The following is a 17,089-nucleotide window of genomic DNA, read 5'->3' on the forward strand; positions in this document are numbered from 1 at the left end:
ACCCTCAGCTGTAAAAACTCACATAGGGCCGGACTAAAAAATAAAACTAAAAGAGCGTGGAATTTATTTATACTTTTACTTTTTAAAGAAATCCTAAAAGAGAAGTTTTTCCATTCGTCACAGCTCGGGTTGTTTATAGGTGATAAGGATATATAAAGACACACACACACACACTCACACACACACACACACACACACACACACACACACACACACACACACACACACTCACACACACCTCTATAAATCATGTTGTTTATGCTGATGGGTGCCAGTTAGTAGGAGGGGGGCGGGATGCGATGGTCCATCACTTCCTGTTGAAGAGACAATAAAACAGACGGATCAGGGTCAGAACCTTCAGAACCTCAGACCATCAGGACGGGCTACTTTGGACCAGTTTGGACCAGTTTGGATTGGTGTGCTGGGTGAAATCACGATGTGGGTGTTGGTGCTGGCGCTGTGCCTTCTGGATCAGAACCAGGCTGCTCCTGTAAGAACCTGTTATTGATTTATGATCAGTTTACTGGATACACATGAAAAACTATTGATGACTGAGTGAGTGTGTGTGTGTGTGTGTGTGTGTGTGTGTGTGTGTGTGTGTGTGTGTGTGTGTGTGTGTGTTCATGGTTCACAGTTACCAGGTGATCAGGGCACCGTTCAGCCCACCCTTCTCCAGCAGCAGGTTTACCAAACGACAGTGAGTATCCATCTGTGCTGTACTCAGAGTATGTGTAGTATTAACATATACTGTATAATTATTCCACCTACACAGGTGTGCTGTCTTGTTTACCTGACAGGTGTGTGGGGGCGGGGTCAGAAGTATCATAAAATTCTGTATCAGGTTGTGTCGAGCACTTAAATCAACACCTTTAAACCTTGAGTTCAATAGAAGCCTATGACAAATGGCCCCGCCCACAATACAGCTGTCCTGGTTTTGGGGGGGGGGGGGGGGGGCACCTGTAAAGATGGTAACTTTTTCTGTGAGATAGAGGATCTAGTTTACAGCTTGCTACTGTAGACCTACTGACCATCAGCGTTAGAATCAATGTTACCATTAGCTTCAGAATAAGGGTAAACACTAGTGTTAGCACCAGTATTAGCAACAAAAATTACATCAGGATTAGCATCAGTGTCGGTATCAGTGTTTACACCAGTGTTGCACCACTTTTCCCATAAGTAATAGCAACACTGCTAGCTTGATTTTGAGTATTTGTGTACCAACAATGTTAGCATCAACATTGTTAGCATAAGTTTTAGAATCAGGGTTACTATTTGTGTCAGGATCAGGGTTAGCATTTCTGTAAGCATCAGGATTAGCTTTAATGTTAAAATCAGTGTTAGCATCATTTTTTCCAAAAAGTGCTAGTATAAGTTTTAGTATCAGTGTCATCACAGTGTTAGCTTTAGGGTTAAAAACAGTGTTTGCATTAATGTTTCCATAAGTTTTAGCATCAATGTAAACGTTAGTATAACCACAAGGGGATGTTAGCATCAGTGTTAGCAATACTTATAACATCGTGATTAGCATCAGTGTTACACAACTGTTTTCATGAGTGTTAGGAGCACTGCTAGCATAACTTTGAGTATTTGTGTACCAACAATGTTAGCACCAGTGTAAGAATCTGTGTAAGCATTGATGTTACTAGCAGTATTAGCCGCACAGCTAGCATGAATTTTATTATCAATGTTACCATCTGTGTAAACATCAGGGTTAGCTTTAATGTTAAAAACAGTGTTAGCATAATTTTTTCCAAAACTATAAGAACGGTTAGCAATAGTTTTAGTATCAGTGTCGTTACAGTGTTAGCATTAGGGTTAAAAACAATGTTTGCAATAATGTTCCCATAACTGTTAGCATTAATGTAAACATTAGTATAACCATCCCTGTTAGCATCAGTGTTAGCATCAGTGTTGGCATAAGATGTCGCATAAAAGTTAGCTCTGATGTTACCCATGTTTAAGCATCACTGTTAGCATCAATGTTAGCATTAAGGCGCTCAGGGTGATGTGTAGCTGTGATGTTTAAATGCTGTGTCTGTTTAACACATACACACACACACAGACACACACACACACACACACGATGATGACATTAACACACCCTTCTCATCTCAGCAGCCTCCTCCTTCTGCAAATCCTGCTGCTGGTCGTCGTCAGAAGACGTCCTCTTCTTCCTCCTCATCCTCATCCTCATCCTCTTCTGAGTCCAGCCACAGCTCAGAGGTCAGAGGTCACCACGGTCACATCACCCACATGAGTAAACACAGCGAGTCCTCCCCTCAAACTCTGAGACTGACAAAAACTGAAAACATGGATCACAGCAGCATCTAGTGGACATCACAGGAACTGCAGCTCAGAGCAGTTTAATCCTGAAACTGCTCATCAATCAGATTATTAAACTGTGACATGATGACATCACATGATACAACATGTGATGTCATCAACACAACAGCTACACAAAAAACTACTCTGACTGTGATTGGTTCATTTCACAGGACGTTCAGCAGCTGGTAGACAGACGACAGAGACCAGAGAACACGGTAACACACACACACACACACACACACACACACAAAACTTTAACGACCTGTGATGTCATAATGTGACTCTGATGTCATATCCTGCAGGCTGTGGAGCAGGTAGACTCCTCCCAGGAGGTGAGCTGTCAATCAAACCTGATTTATCCAATCAGTGTGAGGCTGTCAGTCTCTTTGACTATGTGTGTGTGTGTGTGTGTGTGTGTGTGTGTGTGTGTCAGAGCACAGAGCTCCTCAGGTCTCCCAGCAGCAGCCTGTGGGTCAACGAGCTGGTGTTACTGGGACAGAGAGCAGGTGAGCGACAGGGAGACAGAAGCACAGGAGACGACAGCGCAGGGAGCGCCGAGAGCCGCCAGAGGGTGAGGACGCACCTGTCAGGTGACATCATTCTCTGACATCACAATAGGTAACCATCTGACCATGCTCCTCGCCCTTCCTCAGGCTCTGACACTGACCTTCCACCCCCTCCTGACGCGGCCTCAGCACGCTGGAGGCGGAGCTTCCAGCCTGATCAGGGCTGCAGGTGAAGGAGGCGTGGCCATTGTGGATGACGCGGACGTGGGTGCAGCTGATGTGGAGGAGGGCGGAGCTAGAGAGGCGGAGGTTGATAACATGCTTCCTCACCTGTCAGAGGACAGCACAGAGAGAGGGCTGACCTTTGACTCACCTGGCCACACGCATCATCGTCATGGTTACGACGGAAACAATGCAGAGCTGGAGCTGAGCCTGTGACGGAGACACTCCCCCTGCTGGCAGCTGTCGGTCATTAATCTGATTTTAAGTGCTGATGTATCATCCTGTGTGCTGTTCCTCCTGTGTTTGTCGTTTCACACGTGTCAGTTATCACATGCTTCTGTAAAGTCTCATGTTTGTTTAAATGTTTTAACTACAGAGTGGAAAGAAATTAAATATCTGAAAATAACTCTCCTGTTAGATCAGTCCGTTTTATTTTCAGTTTCAGACATTTTTTTTTTTAAGAGAACATGTGAAAATAAACGTGTTGTATTAAACATGTTAACGTCTGATCAGCACATGGATTAATAATCCAGCAGCTGATCACTTAATATCAAAAAACACCACGCTCCAATCAGAGTCCAGGATAAGAAATGACAATCTCTAAAATCCCTCGCTTTGGCCTCATACACCTGTCGTCCAATCAGATGCAGCAAATAGGTCTTAGGTATAAAGAGGCTCCGCCCATCAGTGTGTGACGTCCTGACTTCACTGATCAGGTCACTTCCTGTCTCGAAGAATCACTTTCTCTGAGAGGGGCCTTTGTGGAACAGGTAGATGGGACGCTGGTTACCTGGACACACACACACACACACACACATACACAGGGATTACACACACCTTTAAAGACAGTATCAGGCTTCACAGGATTAAAGAGCTCAAAGCCTTACCTGAGTGTGTGAGCATCCTGTAGGACGTGAAGCCCACAGTGTCGGTCAGGTAACAGGTGAACTGTTCAGGTCTGAGCCTCAGAGTCCTGTAGTTACTGAACGTTTGACCCTGAAGGCGACACACACACACACGCACAGAGTCACACACCTACACACTGAGAGAGTGTATTCTTACACACTTTATCGTTTCAATCACTGATCACAGTTTGATCGTACCGAGGCTTTCTTGCTGCGGCTGTAGCTGCTCCACGGCTGAGGCTCCAGGATGAAAAACCCGCCCAGCGACAGGCTCTGATAGGCTCTCCTGAACAGCCTGGCCACGCCCACGTCCCCTGACTGCAGCTGCACCCACTTAGTCACGCCAAGACACATGATGACATCGTACTGACCCTGACCAGGCCACGCCTCCCGCTCGGACACATAGTCGCCCTGTGGGAGGAGTCAGAGCAGTGATGTCAGCAGGATGGTGATGTCACTGTGATGATGTCAGAAGAGGTGACAGAGACTCACCTGGATGAAGGTGATGTTGTCTGGGAACCTGGAGGAGCTTTTAGGACGGGGGAGGAGGAGGGGAGGAGCGGAGAGAGGACCCCGACTCACCCTGAAGGAAAGAGGGAGGGGGAGGAGGGACAGGGCCCGCTGAAACTCTGACATCACCTCCTCCACACCTTTACCTGCCTCCTCCTCCCCTCTCACTCCCGATGAGGAATCATTGGACCCGTCTTCCTCCTTCCTTCTCTCCTTCACCACCAGGTCATGTGACAGGAAGTGCCGAATGTTCTGTTTGGCAGCGTGGACCAAGCTCTTGTCAAGCTCCACCCCCAGGATGTGGGCGGGGTTAAATCTCCGGGCGACAGCCAGCGTCACATGCCCTGCACCACATCCTATGTCCAGCACCGTCTTGTCTCTGAACCAATCAGCTTCTAGGAGGCGGAGCCTCGGGTCCTCCTTTGCCCCAACCCTCCCCTCCCAACTGTCACCATAGAAACCTTGGTAGCCATAGTAACAACTGTGGTTGCCATACTGGTAGCGGTGTTTGTCCTTCTTCTTCTGCTGTGTTTGAGCGGACTGAGGCTGTAGTCCTTCACACCTGCAGGCGGCAGTACACAGGTCATGTGACCAGGAAACGAATCAGATCGGAGGATCTTCACAGTGTTGACATGTGAGACTTACCTGCCGCCTTTAGCTCCGCCCGTCAAGGGCGTCTGAAACTTTGATGGCCGCACAGAGGTGACGGTGTTTGCTGAACAGTCTGATGACCTCATCGAGGTTGTCCGGCGCCGTCTCCGCTGGTTGTTGCCCTGGTTACCGGGTTTCTGAGCCTGGCCGGGTGGAGGATGGGTGTGTCTTCTTGGGAGGATTGGGGGCGGAGCTACATCATCTCGACATGTGATGGCTGTGTTGAGCTCACAGGGGAGAGGAGAGGGTGGAACGCTGCTCTCACTGGTCAAAGCTGGAACTGCAGGAAAATGTTGATATTAATATTGTCGTAGGATTCAGGAGGAAACTGGTCGTCCAGCTCTGTTAGCATCTCTGCTGGTAGCTTAGCTTTGATTTTAAGTAATCAATGTTGAAGACACACAGATATACTTTCAGGACATTATAGATCGTCTGTAGTTTCTTCCACCTTCCACAAGGTGCGTGCACACTACAAGGTGTTCCAGTCTCACCTGTCAGTCCAGCTGTGGGGAACAGTCGGGCAGGTATGGCGTCTCGATCTCCTCCTCCTCCTCCTCCGTGGTGTCTGTTTCTGTGTCTCTTCCTCGTCTTCAGGGGGGAGAACAGGACCCCTGCCCCCTCCTTCCCGTCCCCGTCCCCTCCCTTTAGGTTCAAAGGGTCTGTGATGTCTCTGGGCACAAGAATCTCTACAGGGTCTCCACCCCTCAAAGGCAGGGGCGAGCACTTGGGTGTCTCCAGGTTTGTTGCCCTGAGGAGTAGAAGAAGAGTTTAACTTTGTGAAGACACTGAAACTTCTTCATTCTCTGATAAACACACGAAGCGTCCGCTCACCTGCTGATGTCTTCATCTAGCAGCGAGTTCAAGTTCAGCGGATCAAAAATGTTCCCACCCAGCAAGAAGTGAGTGGGCAGCACTGGTTCTGATTGGCTCTCGCTGTTGGCACGGCGTCGGCGCTTAGCCAGCCCTTTCAAGTTGACCCCCATCGAATATCGTCTCTTGGCGAGTCGCTGAGCAGAGGGAGCAGCGGCGGCGGCGACTGTAGGTTGACCGTCACCAGGTGCATGAAGGCCGTTTTTAGGATGAAGGGGGCGGGTCTTGGCCAGCTGTGGCTGCTCTGATAGGCTGCTGGTGACAGGAAAGGCAGGGCTGACCTCGTGGGGGAGGACGGCCTCATTGTCCAGAGACATTCTGATCATTTTCACACGCCAGCTAATCACAGTGATCTACAGGAAGAGAGGAGGAGCATAAATAAGACATACATCATATAAATAAAGATGAATTAAAAAAAAAAACTCTGAAGCTGAAATGAAAAGTTAGAAAAAGTTTGAGACACAGATAAATTACAACATATTTCATTTGTTTTAAAACTTTAGTATAATAAAAACACGTATTCACTCTTTGAAACCACCTATGTACAAATATTGAGTAAACTCACTGGTTGTGTACATTCAGATCATGTCACAGTATTCATCACTCACCTTCTCCTGTTAAATCACACCTCCTCTTTTCTGATGTTTCCAATATTATCTACTCACACAGAAACACACCTGTATGTGTAGCCTACCCCCTCCTTTCTAACCCCGCCCCCAGCGCTCTATCCACCAATCACGAACAGCGGACATGAATAATTCAAACTAACTACACCACACACTGGTAAACAGTTAGCTTCTTCACCTAGCCACATCCGGCTAACATGCAGGAAGTAGCTAGCCTGTGGCTAACACACACCCCCTACGTATAAACAACTACCAAAACATCCCTAAATAACACGCATTGTGCGTGAAACGAGCCCCTGCAGGACTCTGCGCGTGTCAACGTGTGCGCGCGGGCGGATGAGTCAGCTTTCAGTCGAGCTGTTAGCTGTTCGTGTCTTCTCGTCGTGTCCAAATCCCACTCCATGAATTTATACCCCAGCAGTAGGGCCACGTGAGCGACGACTGAGCGCACCAATCACGTGCTGAGCTCATCTCACGCCCCCTTCGTACTACAACCAATCATGTGGCTGTGATGTTTGCGCGCTGGTTTGATTGGTCGTAGTAGTGGGAGGCGGGAGAATATCCGAGGAGAAAGGCGACTTCAGTAATGCCTGACTAGAAATAACGAACAACATTTGAGAAAAAGCAGTGTTTGAGGACATATATAGCAACAGTTAGTACAAACGTCTACACTGTGAGTGTGTATAACCATGTTATCGCCCGTTACGTTGGTTTTTCTGTCAGTTTGAGCCCCCAGACACACTGAACTCGCCCCTCAGACACGAACCTTTTGTAAGTATGCCCTGAATTCATACTCGCAGGCAGCACTCACTCACTCTCCTGCTTCTTATTTCCCCGCTACGAGCTGTGAAAATTATATAAATCATTCAATTTATTTGTACGTCCAAGAATAATAAAATATCAGGCTGTCAAGTTAGCATAACAAACGTATAGGTGTTTAAATCAAGGGAATAGTATGCCTGATAGGTAAGACTCAGGGCTGAAGCATACACGTATGTAATCAATAACCAATAAGTAGGTTAACTGTCCTGATTGTTTTTCTTCGACTGAGCTGTTAGTGTGTTGCTGTATTATGTCAGTAGTGTCATTGATCTGAGCTACTGATCCATCACTGTGATATTTAACACTTAGTATGTTGAGTTTTACGTGTTTAAAGGAGCTGAGGAACTGTGATCTGAACCACTTCTTTATATTAGAGTCAGATTTGACACCAACATGTTTGATACAAAACAAGTTAAATAAGATTTTACCATGCTTAGTAGTTATGCATGAGGGTAAAAACTGACAACACTGGAACCTCAAGAGTTTTTGTTTAGGACTTCAACACCATGAATAGTTACCTGAAGTCTGTCAGCCAACATGCAGATTAGTTGACAGTTGTTTTTTTTAAATCTTTAACTTTTCTTTAAAGTAACTATCTGTCCAACGCCTCACTGTGACAGACACAGATGGACACAGACAGATGGACACAGACAGATGGACACTAGATGGCAGCAGTGTTTGACCACAGAAAAGGTAACATGTTGGGGCACTTTCACCATTCACATCACAACCCACTCACCATACATTATGCCGGATCTCCTTTCTGTGGATTGATCTGATTTGTGTGATCAGGCTGTCCATGATGTTAGACATGCACGAGTTTGTGAATATGCTGATATTACAGAGTTCAGATCTACTTTAACAGTCAAAACATCTGTTTGTTTGTTTGTTTGTTTTACGTTTACACAAAATAGAGCTGTTAATCAAACTCAAACCAGCGTTACGGTCCAGTCCTGTGCTGTGAACACTAGAGAGGGCAGGGCCTTGGTGTGTGTCCGTTTGTGTGCCAGAGGATTGATGAGAGACAGGATTAGGACTTCATTACCCAGCATGCCCTGTGTGTGTTTGTAAAATCCCCAAAGAGGATTTATGTGGATCAGAGAGACGACATGCCGCTGAAAAGAGAAGGTGAGACGTTTTTATTGTCATAACCTGTTTCACACAGTGTGTGTGTGTGTGTTAATTACTGTGTGTGTGTGTGTGAGTGTGTGTGTAATGCTGTGTTAATTTGTGCTCTCTGTGAGTCCTGCTGCTCTTCCTGCTCAGTGAGTTTCCTCTGATCATCATCAGCAGCATATTTATGTTATTTCCTCTGAGAGGTGTCACCTCAGACCTCTGACCTCAGCCTGTTGAACAGGAAGTAGCTGTGTTTTCAGTCTTTGTTGTGTTTGTAGTTTAGTTTGTTTGTTTGTTTGTTAGGCAGTGGGATCACACGTCATGTGACCTGCTCTCTGAGACAGAAGCACTACAACGACTACTGTAAATACTACAGTTACCTCTCCTCTTCCTCCCCCTCCTCTTCTCTTCCTGATGTTTATGTGTTTACTTCATGTTATGAATTACTACAAAATAAAAGCACAGAGTTATGGACAGCAGAAAAGCTTTAATTTTTATTCAGAGTGTAAATGTAAATAGATATACCGAAAAGCCTCAGCGAAGGACTCTCCAGACCACTGCAGTCCTGTCCAGACCATCAAAAACCACTTCAGCCCATTACAAAGAATTGACCAGTAAACACAGGTCAAACATCCATAGACCACTATGGACTTGTTTAAACCAGCACAGACCAGGTTTAACACACACACACACACACACACACCAGTTTAAACCTAAGCAGACCTGTACAGACCAGTTTAACTCAAAACAGCACAGCTACACAGACCAGTACAGCCCAATACAGACCATTTAAACCCACACAGATCACCACAGACAAGGTGAACTACACAGACCACCAGGAACCAGGTTAAACTGGACCCCGTGGAATCCAGTACAGACCATGTTTGACCTTTTTTAAAACCTCTGCAGAGATCAACAGCTAAGAGATTCTTTCACTGGCTCTGTTGTCTTTGCCTGGATTGCAGGACAGGATGTTTTCCCTACCTGGGATTGTTGGGGTCCAGGAACTCCTCAGGCTTCCTCTCTCTCAAGACCAGACTGAGACAGACTCAAACCTTTTTACCACAGGGTCATCAGGCAGAGAGACGAGAGAACCACTTCCTGTGTAGTGAGGTTGTCTTAAGGGGTCGTTTACCGTTTACACGACAGTTGTTTTAGGATGAAGCGGGAAAGTATTGTTGCATTTTGGCCTCTTGTTCACACGCGTTTTAGCCGACCTAAAACAGAAACGTTTGAAAACGGCCTCCAGAGTACAAGGTTTCTGATATGCTTCAACCATGGTTGCCATGTCAACAGCAAGCCTGAGTTACCAGTGGAAACGCTGACATCACGCTCCGTTTTTGTGCGTTTCACTTCCATGGCAACTTGAATTGAACCAGACAACAGAAACAGCAGCTAGTTTGACTTCTTCTGGTCTTTGGAGGGGTGTGTCTCGACAGTTATATTTCCCCTACAGGCTTCGCATGCATACTACAGCGTTAACATGTAAACGCTGTTTTTTTTTCACTGCGTTTTTTTTGCATTGTCAGATGAAACGTTATTGTGTAAACCGGGCCTTAAAGGTAGGGTTTGCAGGAATTTTGGTTCCTTGTCAGTTAACGCAACATTCAAACTGGGCTCCTCCTCCTGGGCTCAGTGCCAGCAGCAGCACACACCCACTGCCTCTGAATGTGACTGTGTGAACAAACTCACTAGCCTAGCAACCGCCTGTAGCGTCATGTTTCTACGTGGGAGAGACTTGAGAGCCGTGCGCCTGACTTAGCATGTTAGCACAAGCTAATTATAGGTATTTGACTCATACCTGGTTAGCAGAAAGCTAACTCACGTCACTCTTTGACCCAGGCTGCTTTCCAAGTTCCTGAAAGCGAATAAAAGTCTAGCCAAGCTTCATCCTCATTTAGGAAAAAGCTTTACTAGTTTGGCGTTTTGTTTCACTCTGGTTGTTTTCTTTCTTTGTGCTACGTCCACTATCGTAGCTATCATCAACTAGCAAAGTCACTAGCACACTGTGTGCTCTGTGATTAGCTGATGTAACCACGCCTACTACCCGCCTAAAAACGTCCTAAAAAACTACTAAAACATCAACATCCAGGCTGAGGAGGGGGTTGAGGCAGACACAGACACTGACACACATGTATAGAAGCCCATAGGAGACGACTGAGCAGGATTATTCTTGTTAAAGTTGACTTATTTGAGGAAAATCCTGCCTTCTGTACCTTTAACTTTAACTTTTGTGGTTAAGAATGAATCTGTGATGTTTGCAGACACGGAGCGCGCCCTGCAGGTCATGGAGGCCTGTCAGGCCGGAGCGGCTGAGGGGGTCAAAGGTCGCGCAGAAAAACTGCTCAACATCTTCCAGAGTGACCTGTTCCAGGCTCTGCTGGGTAACACACACACACACACACACACACACACACACACACACACAAACACAGACACACACACTGACATTGTTAACTTAAGAACGGGTCATCCCAGACCAGTTTGGACTCTGGGTCCACATCTCCAGCTCCCCTCTCCACATCCTGTTAATCTGGTCTTAATGATGTCATCAGCATGACATCACAGACACTTCTCAATCCAACGATTGGACGAGATCTTCCCCTGTGAGCGGGATTAGTCCGGGGTGTGTGAGTGTCTTATTATCGCTTTAAACGATCTGTTTGGCAGCGTCTGCGCTCTGATTGGCCGATCACAGAGGCCGGTTCACAGGTGTACGGTTGATGTCAGGTTGAGGGTGAGAGCGCCGTGTTGGCGAAGACAGGCTGCCAAACAAAACCCGACAGAGCTCAGACCAGAGTCTGATCTGAGGGGTCAGAGTTAGTTTAACCTCTGACTGTCCAATCAGGAGTGAGATTACTGACTGATTATTAAACACAGCGACACACACACACACACACACACACACACACACACACACACAGACATGTCTGTATAAACACACAGTTAGTTTGGTTTGATGATGTGAAACAAACATTTAAACTCAGAGAATCAACTTTATTTCAACAAATTTATAAAAGGAGCGACGTGATTGGTCAGAACATTCAGACTAATGTGTGTGTGTTTGTGTGTGTGTTTGTGTGTGTGTGTGTGTGTGTAGACATACAGGAGTTCTACGAGCTGACAGTTTGTGAGAACCAGACGACAAGTCGACCACACACACCTGGACAGGTAACAACACTCACACACACTCTCTTTGATCCACATGGCAACACCCATCACTGTTACCTAGCAACAGCTGCAGCAGCATTACCGGGGCAACAGCTGCATAACACCATGGCAACAGGAGCCCAACCCCCACCCCCTCCTCCTCCTCCTCCTCCTCCTCCTCTCTGTCTTCCTGTTGAGTGACTCAAGGAGGTGCACCCCCCCCCCTTTAAAACACACACACACACACACACACACACACACACACACACACACTCACACACACACACACACCACTCTTAGTCTGTCTCGCTCGCCCCCTCTCCCTCTCTCCCTCGCTCTCTCTTGCTCGCTCGGCGCTGACAGACGGAGGAAGAGGAGAGCGGGCGAGCGAGCGAGCGAGTGAGCGAGGACAGACAGACAGACAAGGAGAGAGAGAGAGAGAGAGAGGGAGAGTGAGAGGGGAGGGCGACAAAGAGAGAGAGAGAGAGAGAGATCGAGCATGAGTGTGTGAGTGTGTGTGAAAATGTGTGTGTGTGAGTGTGAGTGTGTGTGAGTGTGTGTGTGTGTGGATATGGACTGCCTCTGCATTGTCACCACCAAGGTAAGAGCAGACCGCCCGCATGCACCGCTACAACACACACACACACACACACACATGGTCTATGAGAAGACACACACACATGTCCTCATGAAACATATGTGTGTGTGTTTGCGTGTGTGTGTGTGTGTTCTCACAAAGCTTTAAAGCCGGTTTTATGTGTGTGTTTGCTCCTCCGTCATTTTTTCATTCATGTCTTCTCTCTTCGTGTGTGTGTGTGTGTGTGTGTGTGTGTGTGTGTTAAATGCGTGTATATGTGTGTGGGGGGATTAGCATTTCCACATTAGCATGTATGTTAGCTGATGCTAGCATCTGTTGCCAGCGCCGGGATGTGGACACATGTGTTCACCTGTCACATGACTCAGACACCTTGATGCCAGGTCTGAATGGAGCCAGCCGCACCGTGTGTGTGTGTGTTTGTGTGTGTGTGTGTGTGAGCGTGTGTGTGTGTGTGTGTGTGTGTGAATGACAGAGCAACAGGTGTTGTTGTGTTAAAATGCTCCGTCACTCTGATCACCTGGTGTCCTCTCAGGTGACGAGCTCTTCCTGTTGCTCGGTGAAGGTGAGGGGAGTGATCACCGTCAGGAAACATCTCAGAGAAACTTCAGGCCGTCAGCTGACTTTATAAAAAACACCATTTGACGTGACGTTGGCGTGACTTTAACCACAGCAGTGTTTTTTTTTTAGTTTTTAGTTTTTGCCTCTTTAGCTGCTTTTGTCCTGTACTTCCTGGTTTTACCCATAGACTGTAAACAGAGTGGACCGCGTGGCTCCGCCTCTTACCATTGGATTGTTTCACAGGTATTGTTCAATGATTTTCAATAAAATAAGATTGAAACATTAAAAGTTTATGCTGTCAGTTATAAAACACAAAAATAAAAAATCTTCCCAAACCAGTATCGGCAGGTCAGGCTTTTTAAAGATCGGTGATCGGCCAGAAAATTGTGATAGGTGCTCCCCTAGTCTAACCTCTTCTTGGCTCTCCTTCCAGACGTATTTTACTATTACCGAAAAAACGACACAGGAACAGCAGCCATCAATGAAATGTGACGTAAAACCAAGTTTTTAACGTCTAAAAACGAATGAAAAAGAAACTTTTCAGAAGACTGAGGACCGGAACACAACGCATTAGAATGAATGGAGAGACAGAGTTTTTGACCTATTCTGCAGCCAGCCACCAGGGGGAGCAGTTTTTGTGAAGACCTCACTCTGAGCAAAGTGAGGTGTCCTCTTTTTTTACAGTCTGTGGTGTTGGCCGATGTCTTAAAGTATAAGTTCGGTTTCTACAGCTTTTACATTGTTTATAAAATTACGTAGAACAAAATACTCACCCAGAAGGTTTTCCTGATCCAAGCAGTGCTTCAGGAGATATTTAGATCCAAAATCGTGCAGCAGACGTCCGTATGATGGGATCCATCGGGGCATAGACAGCACCGCTCCTAAAACTGCATTAATCGTCCAAAAACTCGTGTTTTTCACCAATTTTCCATCATGGTCCGTTCCGGGTTAGTCCTCTGCTGCAGTCTGTGTCACTCCAGACAGCGCTGTGTGGCTGCACTGACCTCTGAACTCACAAAGATTTTGTTTACGTTTGCCCCTCCACGTATGCGCAGTGCGGCTCATTGTTTCAGGGGAAGACGGCAGGCTACATGACAACGCGCAGAGGGGCAATTGTAAACAAAGTCTTCGTCAGTTCAGAGGTCATTACAGCCACACAGCGCTGTCTGGAGTGACACAGACTGCAGCAGAGGACTAACCCGGAGCGGACCATGATGGAATATTGGTGAAAAACACAAGTTTTTGGACGATTAATGCAGTTTTAGGAGCGGAGCTGTCTATGCCCCGATGGATCCCATTATACAAACGTCTGCTGCACGATTTTGGATCTAAATATCTCCCGAAGCACTGCTTGGATAAGGAAAGCCTTCTGGGTGAGTATTTTGTTCTACTTCATTCTATAAACAATGTGAAAACTGTATAAACCGAACTTATCCTTCAAAGGAAACAATAAGTTGCTTAAAGGGGCAGTGAGGAGTTTGAAAGTGATCCTAATCCACACTTTAAAATGAGATTGTGCTACTTCTTAGCTTCCCGATCAGGTCAAACAGAACCAGCACGTTTCAGTCTCTATGACAACACCACGTTGGCTGACGAAGTTTAGTAGAGAGAAGAGAGATCTGTGTTTTTCTCTGCTGAAAATGATTTCTGTGATTAATTTTGTAGTGATGGTGGACACTGGAGCCTAACTGTCAGACAGAAAAAGGACAAAAGAGCAGAAGAAAGAGAAACAGGAGAGAGACAGAGCACGAGCTAAAGGGTAAAAGGGCTAATCTGTTTGTGCTAAAGTTGACTCCAACCCACAGTCAGCAGTTATTCTGCAGTGGTCTGTTCAAACTTGAGAGTCTTTCAATAAAATGAAGAGTGAGGTTACGTTAGCATATTTGTACAAACCCATCACTTCACTTCACTAAAAGTGTTATGAGACATGGTAAAAGGACTTTAGGTTACAGCAGCTGTTCAAACACAGAGGAAGTCCTTCTCTAACCTCTTCATCAGGACTCGTCTCTGAGCTGAAACATGGCTCCTTCTCTGCCATGGCTTTATGCTTTATGTGGGAGAGTGGTCCGCCGCTTTAATGGTCGAAGCAGTTTTGGGCTTTTAGAAACGGTTTCAACTAGCGCCAGCTTTGCTACTAGCTAGCTACACTCGTCTCCTTTCAAGTGTCAACAGCAGTGAAATAAAGCTTCATCTACACCAGCACAGGCTAACAGGCTAACTACAGGGCTACATAGCGTGTCTGTCTTCTTCTATGGTGTCATTTTTCCTTTGCTGTCGTCTTACTGCCCTCTGTTGGTCTGGTGATGTTTTGCAGTTACCTTTATTTTTTTCTTCTTACGTCATTTTTCTGTTTCACATCGTCTCCCTTCTCTTGATCTCTGAGGCTTCTGAAGTGCTTTATTCCAGATTAGCTCCAGTGGACTGCAGTTTTTATTTTTAACCCTTGCTTTGGTTCAGCCCTGTTACTCCACTGTTCCCACTGATTTCGTTTAGTTCTTTGGTTTGAGACGATTTTTCTGGGTCCTTTAAATGTCCCATATTCTGCTCCTTTCCTGCAGTTTAATCTGTATCATTGATGTCTTCATGAAATGGTAGTAACATGTTTTGGTCCAAAAAGCCAATAAATCAAGCACAGCAGCATTGTTTCCAGGCTCTCATAGCCCCTCTGTTCAGAACGCTCTGATTTAGTGGGCGTGGCCTTCATATGTAAATGAGCCACCGCTGATACCGCCCCGCTCTTCCACGTCACTGAGAGCGGCGCCACGAGCTCCGAGTGCACAATGTTTAGAAAACAGAGAAGCTCCTTTACCGTAACATTACAGGCTAAAACAACAGGCTAACTGCAGCTAAAGTTAGCATCCTGAAGCTAACACAGAGACAGGGGGGACACTGAGGAAAAGCTCTTCCATCTGCTCCACAGCACACAGCATTTAAAATACTCACATTTCCAGGGTCCCAGGTTTGTTGGAGGATGGTTGGTAATGCGCCTGGATTCAGGACCAGTCTATTGGCTAGCCCTCTGTTGGACTGTCCAAAGTTGGAAAAGCAGTCGGCCGTGAAGTGACTAGCACACACATGCTCAGTTTTACTGAGTGTAGCTGGAACATTTCCTGATAAATGAACTCTAGACACTTAGTCTGTCTTCTTCTGAGATGGGAAGCTTGAGCATGGAGCTATGTGGCTGTTTACAGCCAAAAACAGAGCAGTGATGGCTCTTCAACTTTGGCATTCCCCTCCCCAATGCTTTGATGGACCAATCAGGTCAGACTTGCTCCTGATTGGTCAAAAAAGGGAATCGCTGACATTGGCAAATCCCCAAAATCCAAACAGCTCTTTTAGGTCAGGTTTTATCATTAAATATCACATTTTGTGGGCTGGGAGGAAAGATAAAGACCCACAGATTTCACTTAAAGACTTAATAAAGTGATTTTTGCATAATATTGGACCATTACATGTGGTGCTTATGGCTTCGCTGGTCCTGTGTTTTTAGGTGCTGGAGTTGTTTTTGATTAAAGTGACCTGCTTTGTAACTAGACTTTAAATATGTAAACAACGAATTCTTGATCCGGGGTTTCAGGGGGTGTTTTCCCGTTTGGTCTTGGATTTCTAATTGTTGATTATTTGGTTCTGGGATTTCTGGATGTTTGGACCTGGTTTTGGTCAGTATTTCTTGTTTTTAAAGCCTTGTTTTGGACCTGGTTTTGGTCAGTATTTCTTGCTTTCAAAGCCTTGTTTGGTTCAGTGTTCTCAGCTCTTTCATGTGCAGTTTCTTCTGAAGGTCTTTCTTGAGCTAATATTTTTTTATTTCCTTCAGAGAGAAAGAGAGGGAGAGAGGGAGATGGATGTGTTGGATCAGAAATAGCTTCTACTATCTTTAGCTACATCAGCACTGCTAATGGACACACACACACACACACACACACACACACACACACACACACACACACACACACACACACACACACACACACACACACACACACACACACACACACACAGAAGTCTTGTTATGTATTCAAACCAAAACTGCAACTCCATTTACTCCTGATTGGACGACTGTGCGTCTCATCGGACCAATGAGACAACAGCGCAGTTACATCACCAATGAATGGGACCAGTGCAGACCAGTTTAGACTGGTTTTCAATCTCTTTATGAACCGTTTCGACCACCTCAGACCAGATGTTTCTCAGCAAATCCAGAGCAAACCTAATCTACTCTCCATCCTGTGA

The 17,089-nt window shown here is 46.0% G+C and overlaps 3 protein-coding genes across 6 annotated transcripts in view; 2 read left to right on the forward strand and 1 right to left on the reverse strand.

Moving 5' to 3' along the window:
• Positions 1 to 292: 292 nt before the first annotated feature.
• On the forward strand, positions 293 to 3,269 carry LOC141811214 (uncharacterized). The gene is made up of 7 exons (XM_074699195.1): positions 293 to 490; positions 635 to 697; positions 2,116 to 2,223; positions 2,496 to 2,540; positions 2,628 to 2,657; positions 2,759 to 2,896; positions 2,979 to 3,269. The coding sequence occupies exons 1-7, from the start codon at positions 437 to 439 to the stop codon at positions 3,267 to 3,269; spliced, it is 729 nt and encodes a 242-aa protein (XP_074555296.1). The 5' UTR covers positions 293 to 436.
• Positions 3,270 to 3,465: 196 nt separating this feature from the next.
• On the reverse strand, positions 3,466 to 7,066 carry LOC141811106 (7SK snRNA methylphosphate capping enzyme-like). The gene is made up of 8 exons (XM_074699023.1): positions 6,598 to 7,066; positions 5,951 to 6,342; positions 5,611 to 5,867; positions 5,114 to 5,399; positions 4,451 to 5,030; positions 4,157 to 4,369; positions 3,941 to 4,049; positions 3,466 to 3,843 (listed from the first exon to the last, which is right to left on the reverse strand). The coding sequence occupies exons 2-8, from the start codon at positions 6,313 to 6,315 to the stop codon at positions 3,791 to 3,793; spliced, it is 1,863 nt and encodes a 620-aa protein (XP_074555124.1). The 5' UTR covers positions 6,316 to 6,342; positions 6,598 to 7,066; the 3' UTR covers positions 3,466 to 3,790.
• A 1,404-nt stretch (positions 7,067 to 8,470) lies between these two features.
• Positions 8,471 to 17,089, forward strand: part of dlg4b (discs, large homolog 4b (Drosophila)) — a 29,555-nt gene continuing 20,936 nt past the window's right edge. For 2 of the 4 annotated variants that reach the window (XR_012600151.1, XM_074699008.1), the window contains exons 1-3: positions 8,471 to 8,565; positions 10,818 to 10,937; positions 11,654 to 11,724. Coding sequence is in view for 3 of the 4 variants with exons in the window: in XM_074699008.1 (XP_074555109.1) it covers positions 8,547 to 8,565; positions 10,818 to 10,937; positions 11,654 to 11,724 (210 nt within the window). In the remaining variant the exon portion in view is untranslated. Of the gene's footprint in view, positions 8,566 to 10,817; positions 10,938 to 11,653; positions 11,725 to 12,038; positions 12,305 to 17,089 lie in introns of those variants that run through there. The other 2 variants (XM_074699010.1, XM_074699012.1) reach the window with 2 other exon arrangements.

This window comes from Halichoeres trimaculatus, unplaced genomic scaffold, assembly GCF_033239565.1.
Source record: "Halichoeres trimaculatus isolate MK-OKI-2021-1 unplaced genomic scaffold, fHalTri1.1 fHalTri1_scaffold_22, whole genome shotgun sequence".
In the NCBI taxonomy this organism is placed as follows: Eukaryota; Metazoa; Chordata; class Actinopteri; order Labriformes; family Labridae; genus Halichoeres; species Halichoeres trimaculatus.

Bases quoted from the DNA above. Each gene is read 5' to 3' on its own strand.
- LOC141811214 (XM_074699195.1), top strand. From the start codon at position 437: ATGTGGGTGTTGGTGCTGGCGCTGTGCCTTCTGGATCAGAACCAGGCT. The intron at 698-2,115 runs GTGAGTATCCAT...TTCTCATCTCAG, and splicing joins AGCAGGTTTACCAAACGACA to CAGCCTCCTCCTTCTGCAAA. The intron at 2,658-2,758 runs GTGAGCTGTCAA...TGTGTGTGTCAG, and splicing joins AGGTAGACTCCTCCCAGGAG to AGCACAGAGCTCCTCAGGTC.
- LOC141811106 (XM_074699023.1), bottom strand. From the start codon at position 6,315: ATGATCAGAATGTCTCTGGACAATGAGGCCGTCCTCCCCCACGAGGTC. The intron at 5,868-5,950 runs GTGAGCGGACGC...TCTACTCCTCAG, and splicing joins CTAGATGAAGACATCAGCAG to GGCAACAAACCTGGAGACAC. The intron at 5,400-5,610 runs GTGAGACTGGAA...ATTTTCCTGCAG, and splicing joins CCCCACAGCTGGACTGACAG to TTCCAGCTTTGACCAGTGAG.